A 23,770-nucleotide genomic window follows, 5' to 3' on the forward strand; every position below is an offset into this window, starting at 1 on the left:
AGATCTACTTTGTCAGATTGTACATAATTAACATGTACAGGCAGTTTTACCAATGCTGATCATGCTGCTACTGTACTATAGGTGCATTGTGTTTGGAAGATGCATAATCAATACAGCAAATGTGATCACAACGCTTCCTGTTCGTTTACAGGTAATTCAGTCAAGGCAGGAGGACTTACTTACCACAGTCTCATCAGAAACTAAAGAAAAAGTAAAAAAATAAAATGCCAGTGATGCTTTATTAGTTAGTTATATGCCTGTAAGTTTGCAATTGCACGCAAAAAGGGGATTAGCAATCACTTATTTGGGATAGGATCACAAACATGGACTCATAATGGATGGAAAATCTCCAATACATTCAGGGAGATAATTCAAAACATGCAAAGCCTCCATAGAAAACAACTGGCTTCATCAAAAGTGGGACACAAAACAAAATTCTGCCGTTTGCTTCGAAGCATTATATTTCCCTCTAGATGCAGAACTCAAACTAAACTGCCCGAATTACTGGGTGGTGCATGGCAATGATTCTAATTAGCAATGCCTTTGATCTGTGAACAGCTCACATCAATAAACTTCAGCTCTGCAGTGCTTGAGATTGTTTTGTTTTCTGGGGTTTTTTTGTTTTGTTTTTTTTACATTTTAATTATTCCGCAGCTTGGGTTTTTTCTCAAGTTTGACTAATAACAACAACAGGTTTGGACTTATTGTATTAATTTAGGCTAAATGGTCTGGTCAGGGAGCATTCAGCCCAGAGCTAGAAACATTTGGAACTTTTTAGAGGTTGTAAACAAACCCTGGACTTGATTTTTAGCTAGAACCAAACCGCAGCCTAACAAATTTGTGTCATGAACAATAAGATACCAAAAATCCCACAAAGGAGTGTTAAATTGGGCTAATGGTTGGTTTTATCCTCAAGGGCTGGGGCTGGTGCTGGACTGTGTCCTTCTTGCATGTTTGTGCTCTAGTTTTAAGTGTATCGAGAGTGCTGTACGCCGATACCTCAAAATGACAGAAAATAAATTATTAAGCTTTTATAACAATGACAACATGCGCACAAAAGACTTCTCGAGTTTTGACTGAGGCATGATTGGCGCTTTTGCCTCGCAGTAAAATGCAAAAGGGAAATGCAGAAGCACTTCACAGCTGGAAAAAGTGAAAATAATCTCAAAGTTATTATTTACTGTATGCATTCTGTGACGGTTGTGTTGACAGCTCACAAAAACATTCAGCGATAATTCCCCGGTGCTGCATTTTTGACAGCTATTTCAGGTGCTTTTGGAATTGGCAGCGCCACAAAGATATCTTGCTTGACGTCCCCACATGTTCAGCATCTTTTACTGTACACTGTTTACTTTCACACTAATGGCTCAAGCAGTGTACCTTCACGGCACATTGCTCTTACACAATGTATATGTCATAATTAATTTAAGGAATTACTGGACGACAGGTGTGAGCTCATGCAGGGTGGGTATGTGTGGAGCAGCTCTGCAGGCTGCTGTGAGTTTTATTGCATTTCCCAGGGAGAGGAATATGATGTCATCAACATGTGTCTCATCTACAGTTAAGACCCCATTTCCTGGTCTGATAGCTGAGCTGGGGATAAGGACTTTCTGTTCTCATAATATACGCAAGGAAAAGTTTCCTTCCTCGCTCTCAGCCTCCCACCAGGTGTTTTCTTTTCTCAGTCTGCAGTCACACAAGCGCTCACTCTCAATCTGTACCAAAACTGTTGGCATTTTATGGAGTAAACGGCTTTCGGTTCTGTCGTTTTTATTCAGAAAATGAAACTGTTAAAAATAGAGTTAGACATCATTGGGTATTAGGACATGATACAAATTAATATTTAATCATTTCTCCCTTTATGACAAAAATGGTTTCGGACAACAAAGTCTTTACAAGACAAATAATTTAAGGACACAATGAAAACAGGATAAAACCAACCAGCAGATAAAGGTATATAACTACAAACTGCTAGCTTTGTCCACAAGCTTAGGGCAGGCAATTGAAACACACACACATACACACACTTATACCATCTTTAATATGAAAATACTCGTGAAAATCACTCTTCTAAAAATTGTTGTGTTATCATGGATGCTTTGTGCCATCTCTCATTAATGCAGTGAGAATGTGAGATACAGTCAGTGGCGCAATATTTTCAGGTTTGGAACTCACAAGTAAGTCACAAAATGAGGAAAATCCTGAAGAGGCTGGTGTTTGGGTGGATTATAATTCTGAAGTCCTCCATCATCATGTCTGTCAAGGATTAAATGTATCACGGAGGCAGTACACGGAAAGTAAGGCTGCCAGTTGAAGTTACTGTTTGCTTCATATGCACTGCAGCAACAAAGACAACATTAATTAATACGCATTTAGTCAGAAAAAATAAGAGCGAAAGGTAAATGTCAAGATGGCATTTTAAATCTGAGTGTATTTTTGCTCTAATTTGGAACATTTGAGAGAACACAGAATATTTTATGAATATCTGCATCACAGTAAGCAGAATAATATTAGGTGACATCACATTATATACATTTGTGGCAGCAGACATTCTCATTGTGTGAGGCTGTGTGGTGTCTGTATAATTCAGTTACGTTGTTATATACAGTATTGCAAATTCTACCATAATTCTAGGTGTAAAATGTCTGGCATAGTAATAAAGCAAGGTAAAGCACCATGGTTAGGTTTCGATTGTTTTAAAGCAATGCTAAAACTGTGCAACAAGGAAGACTGATCATTAAATCCTTCAGATGAGGGTTAAAATATTAGACATTTCCATGTTTTGTACATAAATACTCATAAAAAAGTCAAACTTGTGGATTGTTGTGATATTCGTTTAGTTCTGGCAGCACCGGACAGGAAATCCATGGACACAAATGTGGCCTTTTGCACCTTTTGCTGCAAGTATGAAATAAGCACCATTTCAAAATAGATTTTAGGCCAATGAGATACACAGCAAGGCACAACAGGTTAAGTGTGTAACACTACCTGCATTAAGCAATCCTCCTCGAATGTTAATTACTTGTTTATGCAGAAAATAATGTGAGACAAAGTATCTGCAGAGAAAAACACAGTATTGACAACAAAGTCAGACATTAAAAATACATACATAGGACATACACTGTATATTAGTTCTTTCTGAGATTCAGCACAGAGCTTTGCAGTGTCTTTGGGCATGAGGGACACATAGTGTTATAGAAAAAGAAGTCATTCACTTGAAAAAAGTATCGTTGGAGTTCCCTCGTCTCTTCTGCATGTTTTTGTGGGTCTGTTTGTGTATGTAGGTTGGCTTCACCCCATTATATAACGTGCAGGTAGGTTGTCTTTGTGTCCACTCCTATGACATTTTTGGCGGTGCATTTGTAAAATCCTGTATCTCTACCTGTCGGGTTCTGAATCACCAAGGAACCCTGAGGATTAAGGTAGCGGTTTCCGTAAATACGAGGCTGATCCATCGCCCTCAGCTGCGTCAGGTCAGGTGTTTCCCAGGTAAGTGTCGCCCGTGGAGTTGCTGTGGTCAGGCAGGGCAGCTCCACGGCAACCCCGGGGTGCGTGTAGGTCACTGGGGGCGGGCCTGTTGTAATGCGCGGAGGGTAGGCGATGACAATGACAGGAACCGTGGCGACTGAAACTAAGGAGGAGTCGTAACTGGTGGATCTGCAGGTGTAGGTGCCTCGGTCGAACACAGAGGCCTGAAGGACTGTTATTGTTCCATCTTCTTGTACTGAGTAACGTCTTGAGTCACCACTCTCACCCCTGGACAGAACCTTGCCGCTGGGCATGGTCCAGGAGAGCGAGCCCTTTAGGTGTCCAGGGGGTTCAGGGCAGGGCAAGCGAAGAGTCTCTCCATTAATGATGCTCACCAGTGGGGCTGTTGTGGTGGTTACTGCTGGCTCTGAGGCAGGACCAGTGAAGGGTGGAGGACCAACTGGGTGAGGTGCTGCAGGCAAACTCAAGCCCCTCTGTAGAGGCTTCTGAGTAACTGGGATTCTTGGATGAGGCACCACAGGTGGTGCTGGCCTTGAGTTCAAAGATCGAGCTGAATTCAGTTGAGGCACCTCAATTAAACCAGCAGGTCTTTCCAATGTTTGTCCTCTCTGTGGAGACCTGGCCTCCTCCTGTGAGTCCGACACCTGCAGCTCCACCCGAATAGTCATCTCTCCTCTCTCACTTCTCACGACACAAATCAGGGTTCCACCATCGCTTGCCCGGACGCCCCGCAGCTCCAAGGAGCCGTTTCGATGCACAGTGAGTCGGCTGCCATAGTAGGGAGCTGGCAACATGCCGTTACCGGGCAGAAACCAGGCCAGTCGGGGAGGAGGGGACCCTTGGGAGGGGCATGGCAAAAGAACTGTTTGGCCTTTAACTGCTCGTTGCTTCACCGTCGTTACCACACCCACAACAGAATTAGGAAAGCTTTTAGCACTTGTACTACTGCTTGAGCCACCACTGTTTCTTCGGTTTTCTTCTAGATTACTACTCCTACTAAAACCATTTCCTCTGAGTGTGCTTGTAGCAGCTCCATTATTAGACACGCTGCTACCGAAACCTCCAACGTCTCTTGAAATACCACTTAACCTGCTGTAGTCTCTACTGGCGTTAGCATCATTACTAGCCTTTTCCGCAATGACTTCATTATTAGAAGTCCCCAGATTCCTTTCAACACTCTCTCCTCTACCTGTGCTCTGACCGTTACCCACACTATTACTACTATTTATAATGTCGGGTGTATTTCTATCTTTAATGCCTACATTTCTTGCCCCATTCACCCCAGCACTGATAACACTGCTACCTAGCTGTGTTGTGATTCCACTGACAGGCCTGTTTAATCCACTTTCCCTCCTAGGGGCAGGATTAGAGCCACTGATTGCCAAGTTAGTGTTTGGTACAATGTTTCTTATCCTGCCACTATTATCACTATGGTAGCTGCTGTAATTGCTACCAAGCTTGTTTGTGATTCCACTGGTAAATCCTGACCGGATTATCCCCCCATTATTAATGTTCTCCCCTGATCTACTGCTACCACTATTAATAGCCCCACCCCTTCCGCCGCTCTGTCCATATGCAGACGCCTCCACCTCCAGGCCCACCACCATGCTCTTTCCCCCTGCTGAGTTGCTTGCTCGGCATGTATAGTTTCCTGTGTCAATCTTTTGAGCCATACGCACCTCCAAAGTTCCACCTGAAACCACAACAACCCGCTCAGAGTAATAACCAGATCCTATGCTTTGAGGGATTACACGGTTTGCTGGGGAAAACCATGTCACCGTGGGGGTAGGATCTCCTGTGGCCCGGCAGGGAATGGTGGCAGTCGCTCCCTGACGTACTTTAGTAACATGGTAGCTTCTGTCGTTGGTAAAGGCTGGTGGAGATGTCCTCATGACCTTTACTTTTACCTAAAATGAATGAATACATGTTGGAAAATGAAGGTAAGTTAATAAAACCAGCAGAAGAGCAGTTGAAAAAGTGACTGAAGCCCCGACTAAAAAGGACAATACAAATTTCTCAAGTCTCCTCGAAGAAGAAACGTCTTTTGTACCTTCATGGTGTCTTGACCTCCTTGATTCTCAGCATAACATGTATACTCCCCCTCTTCTCCCAAACCCACTGCGGGAACCAGTAACGTCCCATTGTCAAAGACAGTCAGTCGTCGTGCACGCCCTCCTCTGTCTTCCCCATGCAGCACACTGTTCACCATGGTTCCATCTGGCAAGCTCCAGTGAACAGCTGGGTCAGGCAGTCCTGATGCTTGGCAGTCCACCTGCAGAGGATCATTTAAAAGTTTTTTGCCTTTCAGAGTTGTAAGGACTGTTGATAAAAAAAACAATTTCTTTTCTTTTTAATAAATAATGCATGCTGTGCTCAATATTAAGGCTTTTATGGCTATTTTTAGGCCCATGAAAAAATGAAAATTCATAGTACAAGATGTATCTAACAAGAAATTTAGGAACACTCAAAAGATCTGAAAAAGCTCATGAATGTTTAAATGAAAATAATAAATAAAAGGCAAAACATTCCCACAATAATACTGCATCTTATTTCTTGCATTTCACCCCCACTTGACATTATTTTTCATTGAGTCTTTAAATATTGATGTGTGCAGTGATATTCCCTGAAGGCCACTGTTTATGATTCATAACAGCCAGCCGTATGATCTGGGAGGTTTTTCATTTCTCGAAAAAGTCGAAAAATATGAAACACTTTTCGATCAAAAAATGAATAAAAAGCCTAGCTGAGAGGCTGAACTTTGGACCCCAACATACTGTGTATCAACAAAAAATAAAGCACTAAAAATCAACAGTGGAGGTTTGAAATAAGGACTGTTTGGCTATAAAAATGGGGAAATATTCCAAAGAACTCCTATTGCCAGAATTAGCACAATTTTGTGCCAAACAGTGTGACATGATTTACAGTAAAGCACATCTTACTTGTACCAAATTAGTTATTCGAATGGAATTGTAAAATACTGAAACCATAATAAAGACCTCAATATTCAACACAACGGGCAACAAATAGGATTCAGAGAAAAACTGAATAAAACAATCACATTAAACTAGCCTAACATTTACTGATACATATCTACTACAATATAATAACATTATTTATTCAGGAAAGTTGAAAACACATTCTTTTATTCTTCATTCAGCTCACCTTCAGTGGTTTACCAAATGACACCATCTGATTAAGAGGTTGTTTTGGCTCAATCTTGGCAGGTTTGGTAGCCACAGAGACGCGCAGGAGGCGATAATCATCTGCGACTTTGTTTCGTGCAATGCATAGGTAGTCTCCAGCATCCTTCTCTGTTACTGACTGCACCAACAGGGTGCCATTTGGATGCACCTTCAGGCGTCGGTCAAAACTGTAATTGAATTGTAGACACACAAACACATGCACGTTAAAAAAAGGATGGTCATGTGAATTTGATACATTACCGACAGAAATACCACAATATATAATGATGCAACCAGCAACATTACCTGAAGTGCATGTCCACCAGCTTTCTGTTGGGGGTCCTCCAGATAATGATGGGCGCTGGGTTGCCAGTTACAGTGCAATGAAGCTGTAAAATGCCCCCATAGTGGACAGTAGAAACAGAGGGTGATGTGGAGACAATACGGGCTTTACTGAAAGGAGAAACAGGCGAGGGATGCAGAACAGCTGGAGCTCTTCTGTCAGTGGGGAAAGAAGAAATAACTCTGGTGATGTTGATACTGGGTGAGAGTCTGGTGTTGTTTGTTGCCACAGTGGAGGTCAGGGAAGGAGAGGACGGATCCTTTTTTCTGATATTGGTAAAGTGTGTGGGGGAGGCAGTGACTGTTTTATGGATTTTAGGAAATGAGTTAGAGGAATTGGTTTGATGAGGGTAAGACAAGGGGCGAGAAAAGCTTGGTGTGAGTGACAAGGTCCTAGATCTCTCAGCGACAGATGGAGGAGAAAATTTATTGGAGCTGAATGGACCTGAGGGGTAGCCAGGGATAGCCAAAGTTTTATCTTTATTGACTGAAGGAGGTGGTTTTTCTGTGGCAACTGCTTTTGTCCCTTCATTTATTGCTACTCCCTGTCTTCTTTCTCCTTCTGCTCCCCCTTCAATTTCTACCTTCACTGTTCTCTTAACGGCCCCCACAGCATTACTTGCCATGCACTCATAACTCCCTGACTCCTTTAGCCCAACTTTTCGAATATGCAGCGTCCCGTTGGGCAAGACAAAGAGGTTGCCATGGAGAAACTGAGATGGACGAACTAGGGTCCCATCTGGGATTCGCCAGCGCAAAGTTGGTGGTGGAGCACCTCGGGCAGAGCAGTGAGCATAAACAGGCCTCCCTGGAGACAAGAGCAGGTGTTCCTCTCTGGGTTGCTGTATCACCGGGGGCAATGAGGACACGTGTACACGCACAGAGGCACTGGCAGCACCTGCTGAGTTGGAAGCCACACAGCGGTACGCTCCTCGGTCACTCTGTAAAGTCACTGAGATATGAAGGGTTCCATTCGTGTCCATGGTGATTCGGCGGTTGAAGGGGCCAGCAGAGGTCAGGACAGAGCGATCGGGCAGAACCCAAGAGAGTAGAGGGGTGGGAACACCATCCGCTTGGCACTCCAAACGTACTTCTCCACCTTGATGAATCGTGACTTCTCTGTAACTAGCCAGCTGCATACGAGGGGGGCGAGTCCAGACTTCCAGGGTAGTTAGCAACCTGTCATGAAGAAGCACATCATACTCAATATAAATACACTTTTCCAAAGTCTAAGCATTTCGAATTTACATGTTGGAAACATCCAAAGGATTATATACAGTGCATAATACAAACCACAATCCTGACAGAAACTTGGACACAGGAAACAATTAAACAGATTTCATGTACAGGCATTTGCATATGTCTGGAGGCTACGTGCAAATGTTCAATCAAATAGCTGTGTAATCGTGTTTGCAAGCACAACAAGTAGGTTTAACAACAAAACAACACACACTCTCTAATTAAATTGCAGCTTACTGTAGTCCTTTGTGATAAACACTGAAAATGTTGTGTCCCCTGGCCATTATTACTGAACGCTGTATTGTATAGTGAATTAATATGGATAACTGGTATCAGTGGGCTCACCTGTCACGACCCAGGTAGCTGTGTGCACTGCAGATGTACGTGCCCCTGTCCTGCAGCTGAACATTCTGGATAACAAGGGTGCCATTTGGCAAGACCTCAAAACGCTGAGCCCTGGAGTGGACTGACATCACCGCTCCTGAGAGAAAGACAGAGGGTGAGACAGTACGACAGACAGCCAGAGAGCAGCAGCAATGAGGAGACAGGAGTGAGAAAAACAGAGACAAATTGGGAAAGAAAGTTAGAGAGTGAGAAGGAGACAAGAGAGCAGAGGAGGAACAGGGGCACATCGAATGGCACAGCATGAAGTAAAGTCAGTGATGCAATGCACGAAATGTTCCATTACTTGCTTGCAATGTATTTCCCACATGGCAAGCAAGAGAAAAGCCTATTGTGTGCATGCCAGTGTGTAATGTTGCTGTTAATGTTTTTTTTTCATCACAGTAAAATGTGTTCATATTTAGTCAGTCATAGTACACACTAAAGCTGAGCGTAATTTCCTTTAGAACTGGTGACTTCAGGTTGTAAATACAAAGCTTTATTTATTCATTTCAAAAGCAAAGTCTGTAGTTTTAGTTTTTTACCATACAAATGACAGATATGTAGACACTTCTGTGTTTTCCAACACAGAAATGCTTCATACTTAAAAATATAGCCTTGCTCCAAAATGCATCTGGAAAGTTAAGTTTTTGCATCTGTCCATGAACAGGATTTGATTGGCCTCTAGAAGGCAAAACTCTTCCCTGATCTACCTCTGATGCTGCTAATAGTGTTTAAAACATGTGCAGACTGTACGTGTGGATGTTCAGATAAATGTCAGCTACACTGCACATACCTGTGGCTACTTTCGTCCATGTGATGGACGGTTTTGGTTCTCCTTCTGCTTCACAATCCAGCCTGGCAGTGCTTTCTGCTGGGAAAGACACTGTCCTGATGTGTGGGTCTGCAATCCTTGGTCTGGATCTCAATACTGGAGCCTGTGCAAAAGATTTCAAAAACATATTAAAGCGGCAAATAAAGCAATGAAGATTAGAATTAATGACTACTTAAAAAGTGGAAGACATTGAGAGAATGATTCCACTAATGATGATTCTTCAATTTGCAAAGTTGCAGAATTATATTGGTTTTGGAGTTTTAATTTGTCATCTAAATGGCATGCGACTGGAGGACTTGCAACAACTTAAGTTTAGTAGAGCTGTGATGGATGAAGGAGAACTGTCTAAAATCCAACGATATTAAACATGCACTATTGCTGAAATGTAATCAACAGATCATGTGGTCAAGTGCATTCTAAACAGGAGTTCTCAAGGAAAAGAAAACAACATCCAACCAAAATGAAACCATTAAATGGATGAATCAATTTACTTGTGGAAGTAAGGATAAAGTAAGATTGCAAATTCAATATAGCATTACTGAGGTCCTTAGATGTAGAATGACTCATTGATGGTGGGCCCCGGAGGTTTGGTCTACTGAGGCTTGAAAAAAGAGCTATGGAAATTAATCTACAATTGATTACTTTAAATCCCTTGGGATTAAGCTCTCAAAACGCATAATGTTGTTCGTTATGGAACATATGTTTTTCATCTCTTCTTTAGATCCCTGACGGAGAAACTCCATGAAATTGGAGAATTGTCATAAACATCCTTTAGTTTTAATAGCAGGCCATGTGGATAAAGATTAGACTGTTTTCAGATCTATTGTGCATTTTCTGCTAAGCTTTTGCCCCGAGGGCTCTTTCCCAGTTGGGTGTAATGTGTGTGTAAGTGGTGTGGGTGGGTGTGTGTGTGCGCGTGCGCGTTTGCATGTGTGTGTGCTGTTATTTTGTAGGTCAGCACTCTCTTACAAAAGAAATGTTAATTTGAGTTCCATATATATGAACTGCAAACTGCATTCAAAAGTGCACTTAAAAGAATTACTAATTGAACGAATAAAAGCAAGAAAAATTGGGGAAATAATAAATTTACAACTAAATTAGCAAATAAAGAACAAACTGTGGTCCAAGCTTGGCTCTTATCCCTTTTTGCACTGTAATGTATGCGTTTGCTTTAAGACCCATTACTGGGAAACACCATCCACAAAGAAGAAATATTATGTTATTTAAATTAATTTGGACTTACCACAGGCGCGGCAGGGAGCGAAGGAGAAGGAGACCACTGAGACCTGCTGCTGTGTGAATCTGGAATAGAATTAGCTCCAGGGTTCTTCCAGTCAGTAGAGGGACGATTCTCGCTTGGAAACCCAGAACCAAGCCTCCCTTTGGGGTCAACTTGGACAATGCCTGACCTTTCTCTGGATGACGCTTTGGTAACTGTTGACGTCAATGTTGTGGTAGTACTGGACAGTGTACTAGGTGTAGCTGACCTTGTAGTTGCAGAAATTTTTGCTGAAACAGTAGTCGTAGTACTAGTACTTGGAGTAGTAGTTTTAGAAGTTGGAGGAGAAGTCATGGTAGTAGTGGGGTTAACAGTCCTGGGGATACCATTAAATGGGATTGTACTAGTAGCAGCAGCAGTAGCAGGAGGAGGAGTAGTAGTTTTAGAAGTTGGAGGAGAAGTCATGGTAGTAGTGGGGTTAACAGTCCTGGGGATACCATTAAATGGGATTGTACTAGTAGCAGCAGCAGTAGTAGGAGGAGGAGTAGTAGTTTTAGAAGTTGGAGGAGAAGTCATGGTAGTAATGGGGTTAACAGTCCTGGGGATACCATTAAATGGGATTGTACTAGTAGCAGCAGCAGTAGTAGGAGGAGTAGTAGTAGAAGTAGTAGTAGCAGCAGTGCTAGTATCAGCTGTGGTACTTGTGGTAGAGGTTCCAGCTGTAGAAGTAGTAGTCGGAGTAGTCGATGTAAGAATAGGAGTTGTGGTGGTAGTAGTAGTAGTAGTGGTAGTAGAGGTAGCAGAAGATGTAGTATGTCTGGTAGTGCTAGATGCATTAATATAGGTAGTAGTTGTAGTTGTAGACACAGTGGGACTGGTAGTCAAAGGAGTAACTGTAGTAGTAGATGTACTTTTTGTGCTGCAAGTAGAACCAGTAGAATGAGCTCTCCTGGGAGTCACTGAAGGAGTTGTTATGGTTTTTGCAGTAGCAGTAGTGTCTGTTCTGGGGACTGAGGAAACAATGGAGGAGTGAGTGGTTGAAGAGTGGGACTCATTAGGTACACTCAAGAAAGTCCTCTCTCGCTCTTCATCGTGTTTGCTTGAGGGTCTATCAACATGTTTGTCTAAGACTGTTTGTGTTTCTGTGTGTGTCTGCCTGCCATGTGTAAATGTCCCAGAGTGTGTGTCTGGCACATGTGTTTCTGAAATCCAAATATCAGAGTGAGTGGGTGCTGGTGTGTTCAAAAGAGAGGACTCTTCACCGTCTGTTATCTTGTCTGAGTGAGTCATCATGTCTGCATGTGTGTCTGTGTTTGTATGGGGAAGGGAGGGAGGCAGTGAGGGCGAGGCAGGTTTTGAAGTGGAGATACCAGGAGTGCGAGAAACAGGGGGGGACACAGGATTTAGAACCACAAGATTTGGAGCAGTCTTAATTTGGTCACTCGGCGTCAACAAAATAGCTGGAGCCGTGGTCGTTGACACCAGCAACAACATATTGGTTCGATCTGTTGAAGTGTCAGGTGTCACAGTCTGTGACCTTGGGTTCACAGGGTCGGGGAGAGGTTGGGGTGGGGTCAGAGGTTGTCCCCTAGTCCTGTTGATGATTCGTCTTCGCTGTCCAATCTTTCTGCGTGAGTGCCCAGGACTCTGAGGCCGGACGTTTGGAACCAAATTAGGAAATAGTCCCTGTCGAGGATTCTGAGGCCTGGTTCTTGGGGGGCTGGGGTTTGCTCCTTGTTCATTCCCTTCAGCTAGTTCTTTAACAGTTTCATTTGTTCCTGGCATTGGGTTAGATGTAACTGGTTCTTTCTGTGTCACTGGGTTTGTTGGTGTCTCTGTTTGTGGACCCGCTTTCTCTGTCTGCATGGGTGTCTCTGTTTCCTTGTCTATTATTATCTGTTCTTCTGTTGGATGTTCTGTACTTGTCTCTATCTCAGTGTTTACATCTGTTTTTGTCTCCATTTTTGTCTGTGTTTCTGATTGAACAGTTTGTACGGGCTGTAGCTCTTCCTCCTGTAGAACAGTATCATCAACAGATGACCCCTCAGTTTCTGCTTCTACCTCTGCTCCTTCAGCATCTTCATCTCCCTCATGTCCTCTTGTGTCTTTATCTTTGCCTCCTCGTACTGGTTCAGTTGTGGGCTTTTCTGTTGTCATAGGTTGACTGTTATTAGTGTGAGCAGTCTTTTGACGTATTTTAGCCAGTAGATCAGCCCATTTCTGAGGGTCTATCCTTTGTTTGTTTGTAGCAACTCTATGTCTGTTCTGAAAGCGGTTTCTTCTCTGGTCAGTGGATGAAACAGGCCCCCCACCTCTTCTCAGGTGACCTTCTCTGATGGGACCACGTCTTCGAGGATTTCCTATTGGATATCGTCTGTTTGGAGTTGGCTGAAGAGATATTGGTCGCCTCTTATTGCCAACAACAGTCCTCTCTTCTTCTTCTTCTCCGTCCCCTGATGCTTCATCCACCTGACCTAATAAAGGGGCTCTTATTCTGGTTGACCGGCCAGAGGCTGACTGCGGCCCTCTGGGAAATACAGCCCTAAGTGAAGGGATTTGTTGTGAATTCAATATCAGCTGCACAGACCGAGAGTCGCTACCATACTGGTTGACCGCAATGCAGCGGTAATGACCAGCATCCAGTAGGGAAGGGTTGGGCAGAGAGAGACTCCCATTTGATTCTATTGTGAGTCCACCTGACACAGCTAACCCCTGTCTTATTAGATTTCCATCTGGCAAAATCCAACTCATGTAAGGTTCTGGTGAACCAGACACCATGCAGGGCAGACTGATTGGATCCTCAACTGTTCCCATGAAAGGAGGTTCTACTTCCTCTCCTGAAGGTGGAACAGACGACCCCTCCACTGCCAGGTGTAGGGGGAGAACATCTACATCTTTTCCAGCCCAGGCAACACAGTAGTAAATCCCAGCGTCTGAAAGTCGTACTCTCTGTAGAAGCAAACCAGAAGCTGAGGCCCGCAGCCGACCATCTGGACTGCTGGAGGGTGGGATAAGCCTGGATCCATCTGGGAGAATCCACTGTACTTTGGGGTTGCCAGAACTGAGAAGAGGGCAGGAGAGCTCTACCTTACTGCGTGGTACTGCTGCCAGTGCTGTGGTAGTATGATTAGAAGACATCAGTACCCATCGCTGAGAAGCAGCGGAGGATGATGAGACATGAGAGGAAGCGTCAGGATGAGCAGAAACTCTTGTTGAGTATATAAGTTGAACTTTATGTCCATTAGACTGTGCTCTGTTTAGTTGAATACTAATGGCCGTCTGTAATAACCAATGTGGCCTGGCTTTAACCGAAGCTCTGACTCCAGTGTGATAATATCCAATTGTCTCCGCCGCCTGCCTATAGCGGTAGGCCAATGCCGGGGCTTTACTCAGCATGATCTCCCTCTCGAGGCGAACCGCAGTCTCACTGTAATAAGCCAGAATCCTCCAAAGTTTCTCATAGCTTTGTCTCTCCATAGGGCACTTCAGAGTGAGTGACAGAGCAAGGGGGAGAGGGGCAGAGGAGGCCAGGGAGAGATCTGGAAGAGGAGCAATATCCTGGGAGTCAGAAGAATGAGTGATGTTGCAACTCAGAGCCACACTGTTTCCTTGCTCGTCAGACAGACCCAGAGAGACGCTGCCCAAAGGCTCTCTGAAAGTTTCACTTGTTAGAATTTCACTTGGATCTGTCTCCAGATGTGTTTCTTTTCCTGTGGAGAGGATGACGGGTGAGCTGCACAATAAGGCAGTCTGCTCAAGCAAGCCGTGCCCTTGAAGTGAATTGGGCGAGTCACAGACTGGACACTGAGGGCCACCGGGACATTTCATTAAGCCTAATTGAAAGAGAGAGAGAGAAAATTATTTCATGAAAGGCAATCTTACCACGTCTAGCAAATTAACTGCATTATTCTCTGGTGATATGCTCATAGCAACTATACAAATATATTACTGCACAATTCAGCTATTTGCACATATTAGTGGATCATGAGTCATTTATTAGTCATGCCATCTCATTTTAGACATTAATTACACTTTATATCTCTTACTAATTAGGTATGGTTACTTCATCTACTCATAAATCAGAAGTATGCTATCACTTTATTATCACACAGGAATCATTAGCCTATATTTCAGCTGCCACACATCAGTGCTGTCATCACGGATTAGTCATGGCAGGTTAAGTCTGGCATATCAATGAGACACATTTCACGGTCCAGCCTTCTTTCACATCTCAATAACAGCCACAAGTCAAGACTGGAAGAGCTATAGAAAATGGGGGGAAACAATGAAGAATGTGTGACAAAAAAGCAGGTGGAGGGTGGTCGTCAATGGTGTCAAGATAGCAATACCAGATGTATAAAAAAGTAGGTTTAACTCATCCCTCAACATCTGGATGGAATTGTTAACTAATGAGTTTCTCGGCTTATTTCCCAGGTTTCTACTCACCTTATCTCCTTAGTCAATCAAGCAACTTTTATATTGCATTAACCACTTATTATTATTGCATCTTTGACTGAATGAAACTGGCTCAGAGGTACAGTCATAACTGAGAACCATATACGCCATGTACCCATGGGAAATAAAAAAAAATGGTGAAAGCAAATGATTGTTTAAATGTGACAGTCACCTGGGTGAGCCAGACTCCAAGTGAGCAGCCAGCTCATCCTACAGTCGCAACTCCATGGATTAGCCTGCAGCACAAGAGTCTCCAGCAGAGGTGCTGTTGATAGGGTGTCTTTGGGCAAAGTAGTTAGACTGTTATTGGAGAGGTCTAGGTGTCTAAAAGAGGGAAAGACAGAGCAAAAAAGAAGAGAACAGAGAGACTGAATCCAAATGAAATAAATTAATGTGAAAGTAAGAGGTGGCAGGTTAGAAGTTGGAAAATCATCAATCATTTATATCATTTTCACTGTCACCTCCCTGTTCAGTTACTCAAGTTTAATCCACTTATACTGTGCTGTAACCACACGGAAGAAGAAAAAGGGTGAAGAGGTGGTGCTATGGCTTCAGGATTAAAAGCTGATTTATCTAAATGCCAATAATCAGCTGCGGAAGTATCCCCTTTTTCATCAGACTACAGTCAATCAAGCATCCCATTATTACCAGGTATGTGGAGTAATTTCTTCAATTTAACATTTTGCTATTGCTTGTGCGTAAATCAGCCCATTTCAAAGTAGTTTTCTCTGATTTTGACTGTTTATTTTAGGATGACATGGCACTAGTTTTGATGAGGAACTAGTAAATCAGTTGACTGTGTTGGATTTAAGCTTGCATTCCTGTCAACACTGCCAGAATGACAGGCCCGGCTAAATCTGACGACATTTAAAATCAAACACTGATTACTACGTTATGCGCTTTAGGTGTGAAAGCTCACCTGAGTGTAGAAAAGTAATATGTATTCAGCAGGGACAGTGTGCACAAAGTGTGAGGATGCAGCTGATGCAGCCTGTTCCCTTGCAGACGTAGTAGCCTGAGGCTAGGCAGCTGGAGCAGGGCCCGGGGGTGGATGTGCTGGAGGAGATTGTGATCCAAGTACAGGCGCAGCAGTGAGGTCAAGCCAGAAAAGGTCAGAGATGAAGAGATCTCTCTCAGCTTGTTATAGCTTAGCTTTAGTATCTGGGGGGGTAGAGGAAATGAAGTGAGCAGAAGAAATGAAGGATTAGAAGAACAGACATCAAGGCCGATTAAAAAAAATACTGAGTCTATCTGTAATCATAAGTCTGTCACTGGACACCACATGCTTGTAAATTGAATTTATAACAAATGATGTTCAGGGAATTGGAATGAGGAAGGAAGAGTTGGATAAAAAATAATAAAGAAAAGTTTTTGTAGCAAAAATGATTGATAACACCTTGTGTATAATTTTAAAATATGGGAATATGTTTCTCGCATTTCACCATCTCACGTAAAAACTGAAAAAATAGCCCACAGCCTATAACCACACAATATGTTCATGCTGTTACCAAAGCAGCAAAAACGAAAAGGATATTCTAGAACTGGGGGTCTACAGCTTTCCAAATATGAATTTTAGCCCTTTATCCCCAACAGAAGACTTTAAGGAATCTATTGCTATTCCAGTCATGTGTGAAGAACCTACCAAAAATGTAAGAAGGCACACCATGAAAATCAGGTTGTGAAATTTTGTTTCTGTGAGGCTTATGTTAAATCTGCCCTCCAGGGAGGCTACTTAGCTGGAAAAGTTCCAGCTGCTGACAGATCTAACGTGAAGATGTCAGCACATGGAAATATGGATCCTATTATCACAGAGTGGCAAATATATCAGCATCTGCCTGGGAGATGAAGGGAACAATTGCTTGTTGAGTAATATCACCTCCCCACGGACTGCTAACTCTGCCCTTAGGTTGCTGCTAAAATGTCCAGTGTGTTTCCTGTCACTGAACAGTGAAAAGAATGATGGCACATAAATTATGCATTAGTTGTAGAGAAATTAGAAAAATGTACTGAAGATATGAGCAGAATTGTGTTGACTGTTATATTAATTTCATTCACAGATCAAAGCTTTTTTCTTTTTCCATGAATCCATTTGCTAATCTTGCAGTATGACTGCAAGATTTAGGCACATTTATCAATGTAGCGTCTTCTCTAAATTGCACCAAACCTTTCTGACAAATACTGTATATGTTGATAATCCCTGGATTACTCATGTTATTAAAAACCAAAGTCTTTTCTGACAAGCAGTTTCAATATATTAGTCTCTCATCTCTAGAGAGCCGTGCAGACTTCAAACTACAAGTGCTGCACATGGAGAATTTTGGAGAGCTGATCTTTCTGCAACAAAGCATCTGAAATAGTAGAGGAGCCCCTGTGTGGTCCTCTCTGCCTGAGGCTGGAGAATGATGAAAGTAAATTTTTGTGTCCTGCAAAAACCTTCATCTCTGAAGAGCCAAAGGTTAAATCTGTGAAGAAACACTGATTTATTTTACACATTACCTGAAATATATATTCTATAACCGAACATCAGCAGTTTGGCAAAGGAGAGATCAGGACACTTTTACTACTTGCTGGAATTAACTACCTAAGAAAGAGGTCCACTATAGTTCAATGAAGAAGAACTTAAAAACAAAAGGCTGAAGTTTCTGTAGGATCACTTCTCCACTGCCAAAATGTTGTCTACGCATCATTTTCCCCAATTTTCTTCTCTGTCTCCTCAATTAGATAATGGAACCTCTGTACTGTATGGAGGTTCCAGGGGAATAGTGCATAGTGTTGTTGATGCTCTGATATGTTTACCTGCAGTGACTTCATATCTCTGAATGCTTCATCTGGAAGATGATGGAGGTCATTGCTGTGGAGCATCAGAAGCTCCACCTTCTTCAGTCCAACAAAAGATGTGTCATGGAGCCTGTTGATGCTGTTAAATCTGCAACAACACAAAAACAACATCTTCAGCTTAAACATCAATACGCCAACATGAGCTATTTCCATGTGAGCTCATTACTTCACTCTACTTCTGACACTTCATTCCAGCTTTTGTGGGCATGTTGGCAAAGTAAATAAAACGCTTCAGCTTTGAATCTTATTTGTGTCAGTGAAGGTTAGATAGCTGCATGTACTTGCCCATTTTGCAATCATATGTGTGTTCCACATACCCTAAGTTTATGCGGCGTGTGTGTGCAGGCAGGCCAGGAGGAACAGTGAGCAGTGAGCGGAAGGTACAGTGGACTTCGTTGGCCTGGTAGCAGTTACAGCTCCTGGGACAGGACCGGCCCCCGGGCACCACGAGGATCAACACCAGGAGGGCCAGCGATGCCGCCGACACACAGACACTCCGATACATCTTCACTCACAAGAGGAGAAGCTGCACTGAGATTATCACTGCCAAAGAGAAAAGGGAAAGTGAAGAAGAGTGCAGAGAGTGCACAGTCCACCTTAACGCAGCCCAAAACCACCACTTTGACTTAGAGGGCTTTGCAATCTGTTCAACAAGTGATACCCTCCAATCTTCCACCCACACTGCACCCATACAACCATACTGGCACATTACACCTGCCTCAAATAAAACACTTTTATCCAACCACACATGCGCATGCTCAGAAGGAACATTAAGTGACAATCATGTAAAAAAGAAACTAAACAAAAAACGCATCAGGATTCAATTAAAGGGAATTCAGGGTAAAGTTGGGATAAACTGCCCCGCTGATCTCTCTCTTTCTTATCTCATCTCACACAAGCACAGATTCACTTTAACCATTCAAATTCATCAAACCAACTGTAGAGCCAAACGCTGCGAGAGGCTTTCTTAACTTCGAGCCGAAATTAAAGTAAATGACTTCTCCGTAGCAGGACGCTTTGGAGATGAATAGATTATTGTAATGCGTGGTCACGGTAGATAAGAACATACCTTGAAATCCTCTGGTCCGGAGGAGTGAAATTATTTCACGGAATTATTCATTTTTGCTCATCAAATGCTGATTTTAATCCAGTTGCGCGCTTCGGGAGTTTCCTATGCAATTACCCAGTTTATTCACCCATTAGCTCCGATACCGCGGAGAAAATTCCAACAACCAAAAAAAAAAAAAGTTGTCACTTCAGATGTCACTAAGGAAAGCGAGGAAAAAGCCTGTGAAGTAGTGCCACTTTTGTTCACAAGCAAAGTTTTTTTTCTTAAATGCGTTCAGCTGCATCCAAGAGTTGTTCTTGTGCGCTCTTGGAGAGGAAAGTAGTGCAAGAAGCGGCAGGCGGGCTGTTTGCAGAACGCGTCTGGCGCTGAGTGAATGTGTGTGACTTGTGTTTGTGTGTGTGTGTTGTGTGTGTTGTGTGTGTCTGCAGGACAGTGAATGTGTATTTGAGCAGAGGAAGGGGGACTGAAGTGAATAGAGTGACGCTCAGGCTAAGGGTCTAACCGAGGAGGGGCTTTTTGGAAACTCAGAGGTTACACGTTGCTGCGCTCCAGTCTGCCTCCCAAATCCTTTAACTCCGAGGCAGGCCATGGAAACAGGCAGCTAAATGATCTAAATGAGGGGCTGTGGCACATTTTAACCCGTTTAACCCTCTTATAACATGTTAAAGAGCTGCATCCCCTTTTATTTTGTTACTTAATTTTGGGGAGGAATGCTGGCTTTCAGTTGCATGGATGGTCATTATGCTGTTTTTTTACCTTCTTTTTTCAGTTGGAGGAGATTGCAGCAGAGGCTCACCAAGGATTTTCAATGAAAAAATAAAATCCCCAGAGCCCCAAAATTACATTTCCAAGAACATTTTTGATTCACCACAAAAAAAGCCTAAGGACTAACTAATAACTATAACAAAGTAACAAAAACAAACAATAAACAAAAGACAACAATCACAGCTTCCTTATTTTATAAGCTAATATTATACATTTCATCTCTTTACATGTAGTTCCACACTGCAAGAAAATAATTCAGGTTAGAAAGTACTAAATCCATTTTGATATGTCTCTTTTTAAACCACATTACACACTTTAAGTCACGAAAACTTCCAGAATACCAAAGATACTACAGAAGACGCGACCTCTGTGTCTTCATTAGTATCTCATTTTTTGGCATCAAACAATTGCTGTTGTCATTTCCATTTACATGATATGTGCAAAGTTTGATTCTTGAAGTGCAAAACAGTGGTGTCAACAGGCTGCATTTATTTCTCATCAATACCTTTTTTTCATGTAATTCATTTTAAGTCAATAGGACAATGAAGCACAAACTGGACTTCAGCTTGCAGTTTTAGGAAATTCCCATAGTTTCACAAAATTTCCCTGAAATGTGGGTTTAAAGCAGCCAAATAAGGGATTGTCCGGCTTTTTTTTGTGATCTCAGATTCTCAGGCACCCGATAATGATCACACCTCCTTCTGAGAGAACAGAAATAGATTGATGCTCCTCAGCTGTTGTCTCCTGTAAGTGTCCCTCCCACCCCCCCAAGTGTTTGTATGTTTGTGGCCCAGAGTGTGTAAGTGGGTGATAAGCCAGCAAGCAAGGGAGTGGCTGTTTTCACATGAAGTTGATTGACATAAGTAAGATTTTCTTGCATCAACTTTATTTTCCATCTTCAGAATAAAACAGCCAGAATCTCCACCTTCACTCACAGACTGTTCCGGTAGATCTGAAGGTTTTCTGCGCTCACCACAGGGGGCAGCAGAGCTAGAGAGCAGCAGCAGATGTAAGAACAAGGTCACCATTGAAGATGTTTGAATTTCCACATCAGCTGCTTGAATAATGGATCTTAACGTTTCTCTTGAATGGCTGTTAACACCCTCCAGCTTTACAGTCGACATGAACATCCGTAGATGTTGAATGGTGGATGTGATTTGATGCTTTACAATTGCCAGCAAAAAACTCTCTGTGATGTTTCTCAACGGATGATCCAATCCTCACCACCTTATAACCCTTCTCTCTGCAGGCGGCGTTTTTTTCTGTGAGTGCTGAACAGTTCTCATGCTGCACTGGTTCCCTGTAGCTGTAATATGACTGCAAAAAGTATTAGGCGCAATCCTGGCTCACTTCATTACAATGCTCATCACTGTTACTGGAATGTGTTGGACCATATTAAATGAATCATAGTCTGTCTGACTGGAAACAACTGAGGAATGAAGACATAATGTAATATCAATGCCTCCATGGGAGAGGTGAATGAATGAATAAAGGGAGGCAGAGATTGAGGGTTATGATGTTGATTTCTTTTGTGGACCGTAACTAACAATAAATGAATCAGTCAATCAGTAAATCACTAAACAAATGGCTTCCACCTATCTCACTTACAACAAGTGGTGGGCAAGTTACTGAATGAATGTAATCAATCTCACAGTATTACATATTACTAACTGAAGGTTGAAGAGGTAATTACATTACCCAATTAGTCAAAAGAAAAATAATTGTTAGCTTCTGCTTCTCAGCACAGTTCTGTCAGTGGCACCTTCAACCCTTTGAACTTCTGAACCTCAAGCAGATTCTAGGCAATTTTCACTCCTGTCACATTTTTCCTCACTGTGGGCTCATTTTATACTGCAATATAAAGTCCTACATCTTCATGGAAACAGCACAGTTATTGCCAGAAGTAGAGAGAACTCAAATATGTCTTTTGTGAAGCATAGCAAATGTATATTTTACATAAATCATTTTTAAGTGTTTTTTTGCCACTTGCATTTTAATTTGTTTCCATACCGTCTGTTCTCTGCTCTGTGTAAACACATCCTGTAACTTAATCTAGTTCAGCAGAAGAGACTCAAAATGTCTGTCTTGTAACTGCCAGCAAAGGAGCAAAGATTTTTTTGCTTTTGTACAGAATCTTGTTAGGGAAAACATGTTATTTTTGCAAAAATGAGACATGTACAATAAAGTAAATATTGACTAAATATGATTTGAAGCTTACATTTGATTACATTTTCCAGTGGAATAGCAGGTTACAGGTGATTTGTTCAAGAACCATTAGAAAGTAAAAAAAAATCTGATGATTGTTTTTTTTTTTTGTTTTGTTTAACTTTCTGTCTCTGATAAATTGTATAATTATAATAAGATGACATGTCTCTGAAACCCACCAACGGTTTACCGGGTTCAGAGGGTTAAACAACCCTAAAGTCCACGCTCACCTGTCATATTTTGTATTTAAAAATGAGAAAATAGAAAACATGTTATCAGTTATCAAAACGCAAGTTTTTTGGAAAAGTATCTTTCTTTGACTCCTGTTTTTTACATTGCAGAGTTTTGAGGTAATTACTGACCTTCAACAACTAGTTTAATATTTGACACATCCCATCCCCACAGGAATTCTGCATTCCAGTGAAAAAAAAAAATTCCAGTCTCTTGGAAACAATGGTGGAATAATTCTAAAACTCAGAGCTCTAAATGCAAAACTGGGCCATGGGGAAGCAGGTGCTCTGATATCACTCGAGATGGAAATGAAAAAAGTAAACTTTTCCTGTCTGAAACATGTAATGTTGATAGTACATGCAAAGCATTTCTGTGCAATATTATGATGTGAACTAGTAAGTGAGAAATGCTTTGTCTGCCATTTAGATTCAGCTTGTTATGTATCCAATATAGCCCTGCTGACAATGCAAATATTCATATGCTGCTGAATTTCTTGCAGTCAGTCAAGTTGCTTGTCTACATTTGGCATCGTGAGCCATCGAATGCTTTAAGCTCAGAATTCATAATGCTCAACTTTCCGACCTCTGAGTTAAATCACAATTTGCCGTATTGCTCGAGACAAAAGCAGGTCATTCTAAAAGTAGAGTTATTAGTGAACAACAATTCAACATGTAAATAACATAAGGTTTCTGGGAGGTGTAGTTCTCTCAGTTTAAGCTCCTCCTCCAAGCCTCCGGTTCTTTAACCAAGAAATTCCATCCTCGGCAAATCCTTCCGTCAAATGAATGGAGACAAAACCGATATGAAAATGTCAAATTGAAGGAGCCCCTCTAAGATCAGCAACTTTAATTCTGATTATAATACTCATTATTGAAAAAAGTAATCACATTATTACATTATGTTACTGAGTAATGCTTTAATGTAACACTTTCAATTAGTCACCCACATCTCAACCTACACTTCAGAAGGTACACTGTCTCCTTCACTTTTTCCACTCTTTATTGCACTGTAAATTAAAAGAGGCACTTCTTTCCAGCCAATTCTGGTCAGGGAGGTGACCAGGGCCCCACTTCTGTCTAACAGAGCTTTAGAAGTCATCTGCAGTGATGTGAGAACCTGCCCAAAAGGACAACAATCTCAGCAGCGTTCCAAGAATCAGGCCTTTATGATAGAACAGCTAGAGGGAAACCGCACTGAATAAAAGAGACATGCCTGTCAAACTGTATTTAATGAGCTCTGAGAGCTTGAGGTAAAAGATTCTCTGATCTTGTGAGTCAAAAACTGAACTATTGGGCAGAGCTCCAAACACTAAGTCTGGCAAACACCAGGCACTGCTCATCATCTGGCGAACACCATCCCCACAGTGAAGCATGGTGTTGGCAGCATCTCGCTATGGGGGGGGGGGGGTGCTTCTTTAGGTGGCGAGGAGACTGGTTGGCCAGAGATGACAGAAATATTAATGCAGCCATTACAGAGGGGTCCTTAAAGAAAACCTGCTCCTGAGTGTATGTGACCTCATA

At 42.3% G+C, this 23,770-nt stretch overlaps 1 protein-coding gene across 2 annotated transcripts; it reads right to left on the bottom strand.

Annotated features, from left to right (window-relative positions):
- Positions 1 to 220: 220 nt before the first annotated feature.
- LOC110952553 (immunoglobulin superfamily member 10-like) lies at positions 221 to 22,280 on the bottom strand. 2 transcript variants are annotated; one of them, XM_051959200.1, is made up of 12 exons: positions 19,050 to 22,280; positions 18,298 to 18,523; positions 17,939 to 18,068; positions 16,062 to 16,303; positions 15,315 to 15,466; positions 10,712 to 14,520; positions 9,430 to 9,571; positions 8,598 to 8,733; positions 6,978 to 8,192; positions 6,652 to 6,859; positions 5,540 to 5,761; positions 221 to 5,396 (listed from the first exon to the last, which is right to left on the bottom strand). In XM_051959200.1, the coding sequence occupies exons 2-12, from the start codon at positions 18,483 to 18,485 to the stop codon at positions 3,300 to 3,302; spliced, it is 8,541 nt and encodes a 2,846-aa protein (XP_051815160.1). In that variant the 5' UTR covers positions 18,486 to 18,523; positions 19,050 to 22,280; the 3' UTR covers positions 221 to 3,299. The 2 variants fall into 2 exon arrangements, with proteins under 2 accessions (XP_051815160.1, XP_022051837.2); XM_022196145.2 differs by having other exon boundaries at positions 18,298 to 22,280.
- Positions 22,281 to 23,770: the final 1,490 nt, after the last annotated feature.

Source organism: Acanthochromis polyacanthus, chromosome 14 (genome assembly GCF_021347895.1).
Source record: "Acanthochromis polyacanthus isolate Apoly-LR-REF ecotype Palm Island chromosome 14, KAUST_Apoly_ChrSc, whole genome shotgun sequence".
Lineage (NCBI taxonomy): Eukaryota > Metazoa > Chordata > Actinopteri > Pomacentridae > Acanthochromis > Acanthochromis polyacanthus.

Excerpts from the sequence above, each read along its gene's own strand:
- LOC110952553 (XM_051959200.1), bottom strand. The coding sequence starts at position 18,485 with ATGTATCGGAGTGTCTGTGTGTCGGCGGCATCGCTGGCCCTCCTGGTG. Across the intron at positions 8,734-9,429 it reads ATGGACGAAAGTAGCCACAG|GAGCGGTGATGTCAGTCCAC; the intron begins GTATGTGCAGTG and ends TCTTTCTCTCAG. Across the intron at positions 5,762-6,651 it reads CATTTGGTAAACCACTGAAG|GTGGACTGCCAAGCATCAGG; the intron begins GTGAGCTGAATG and ends GATCCTCTGCAG.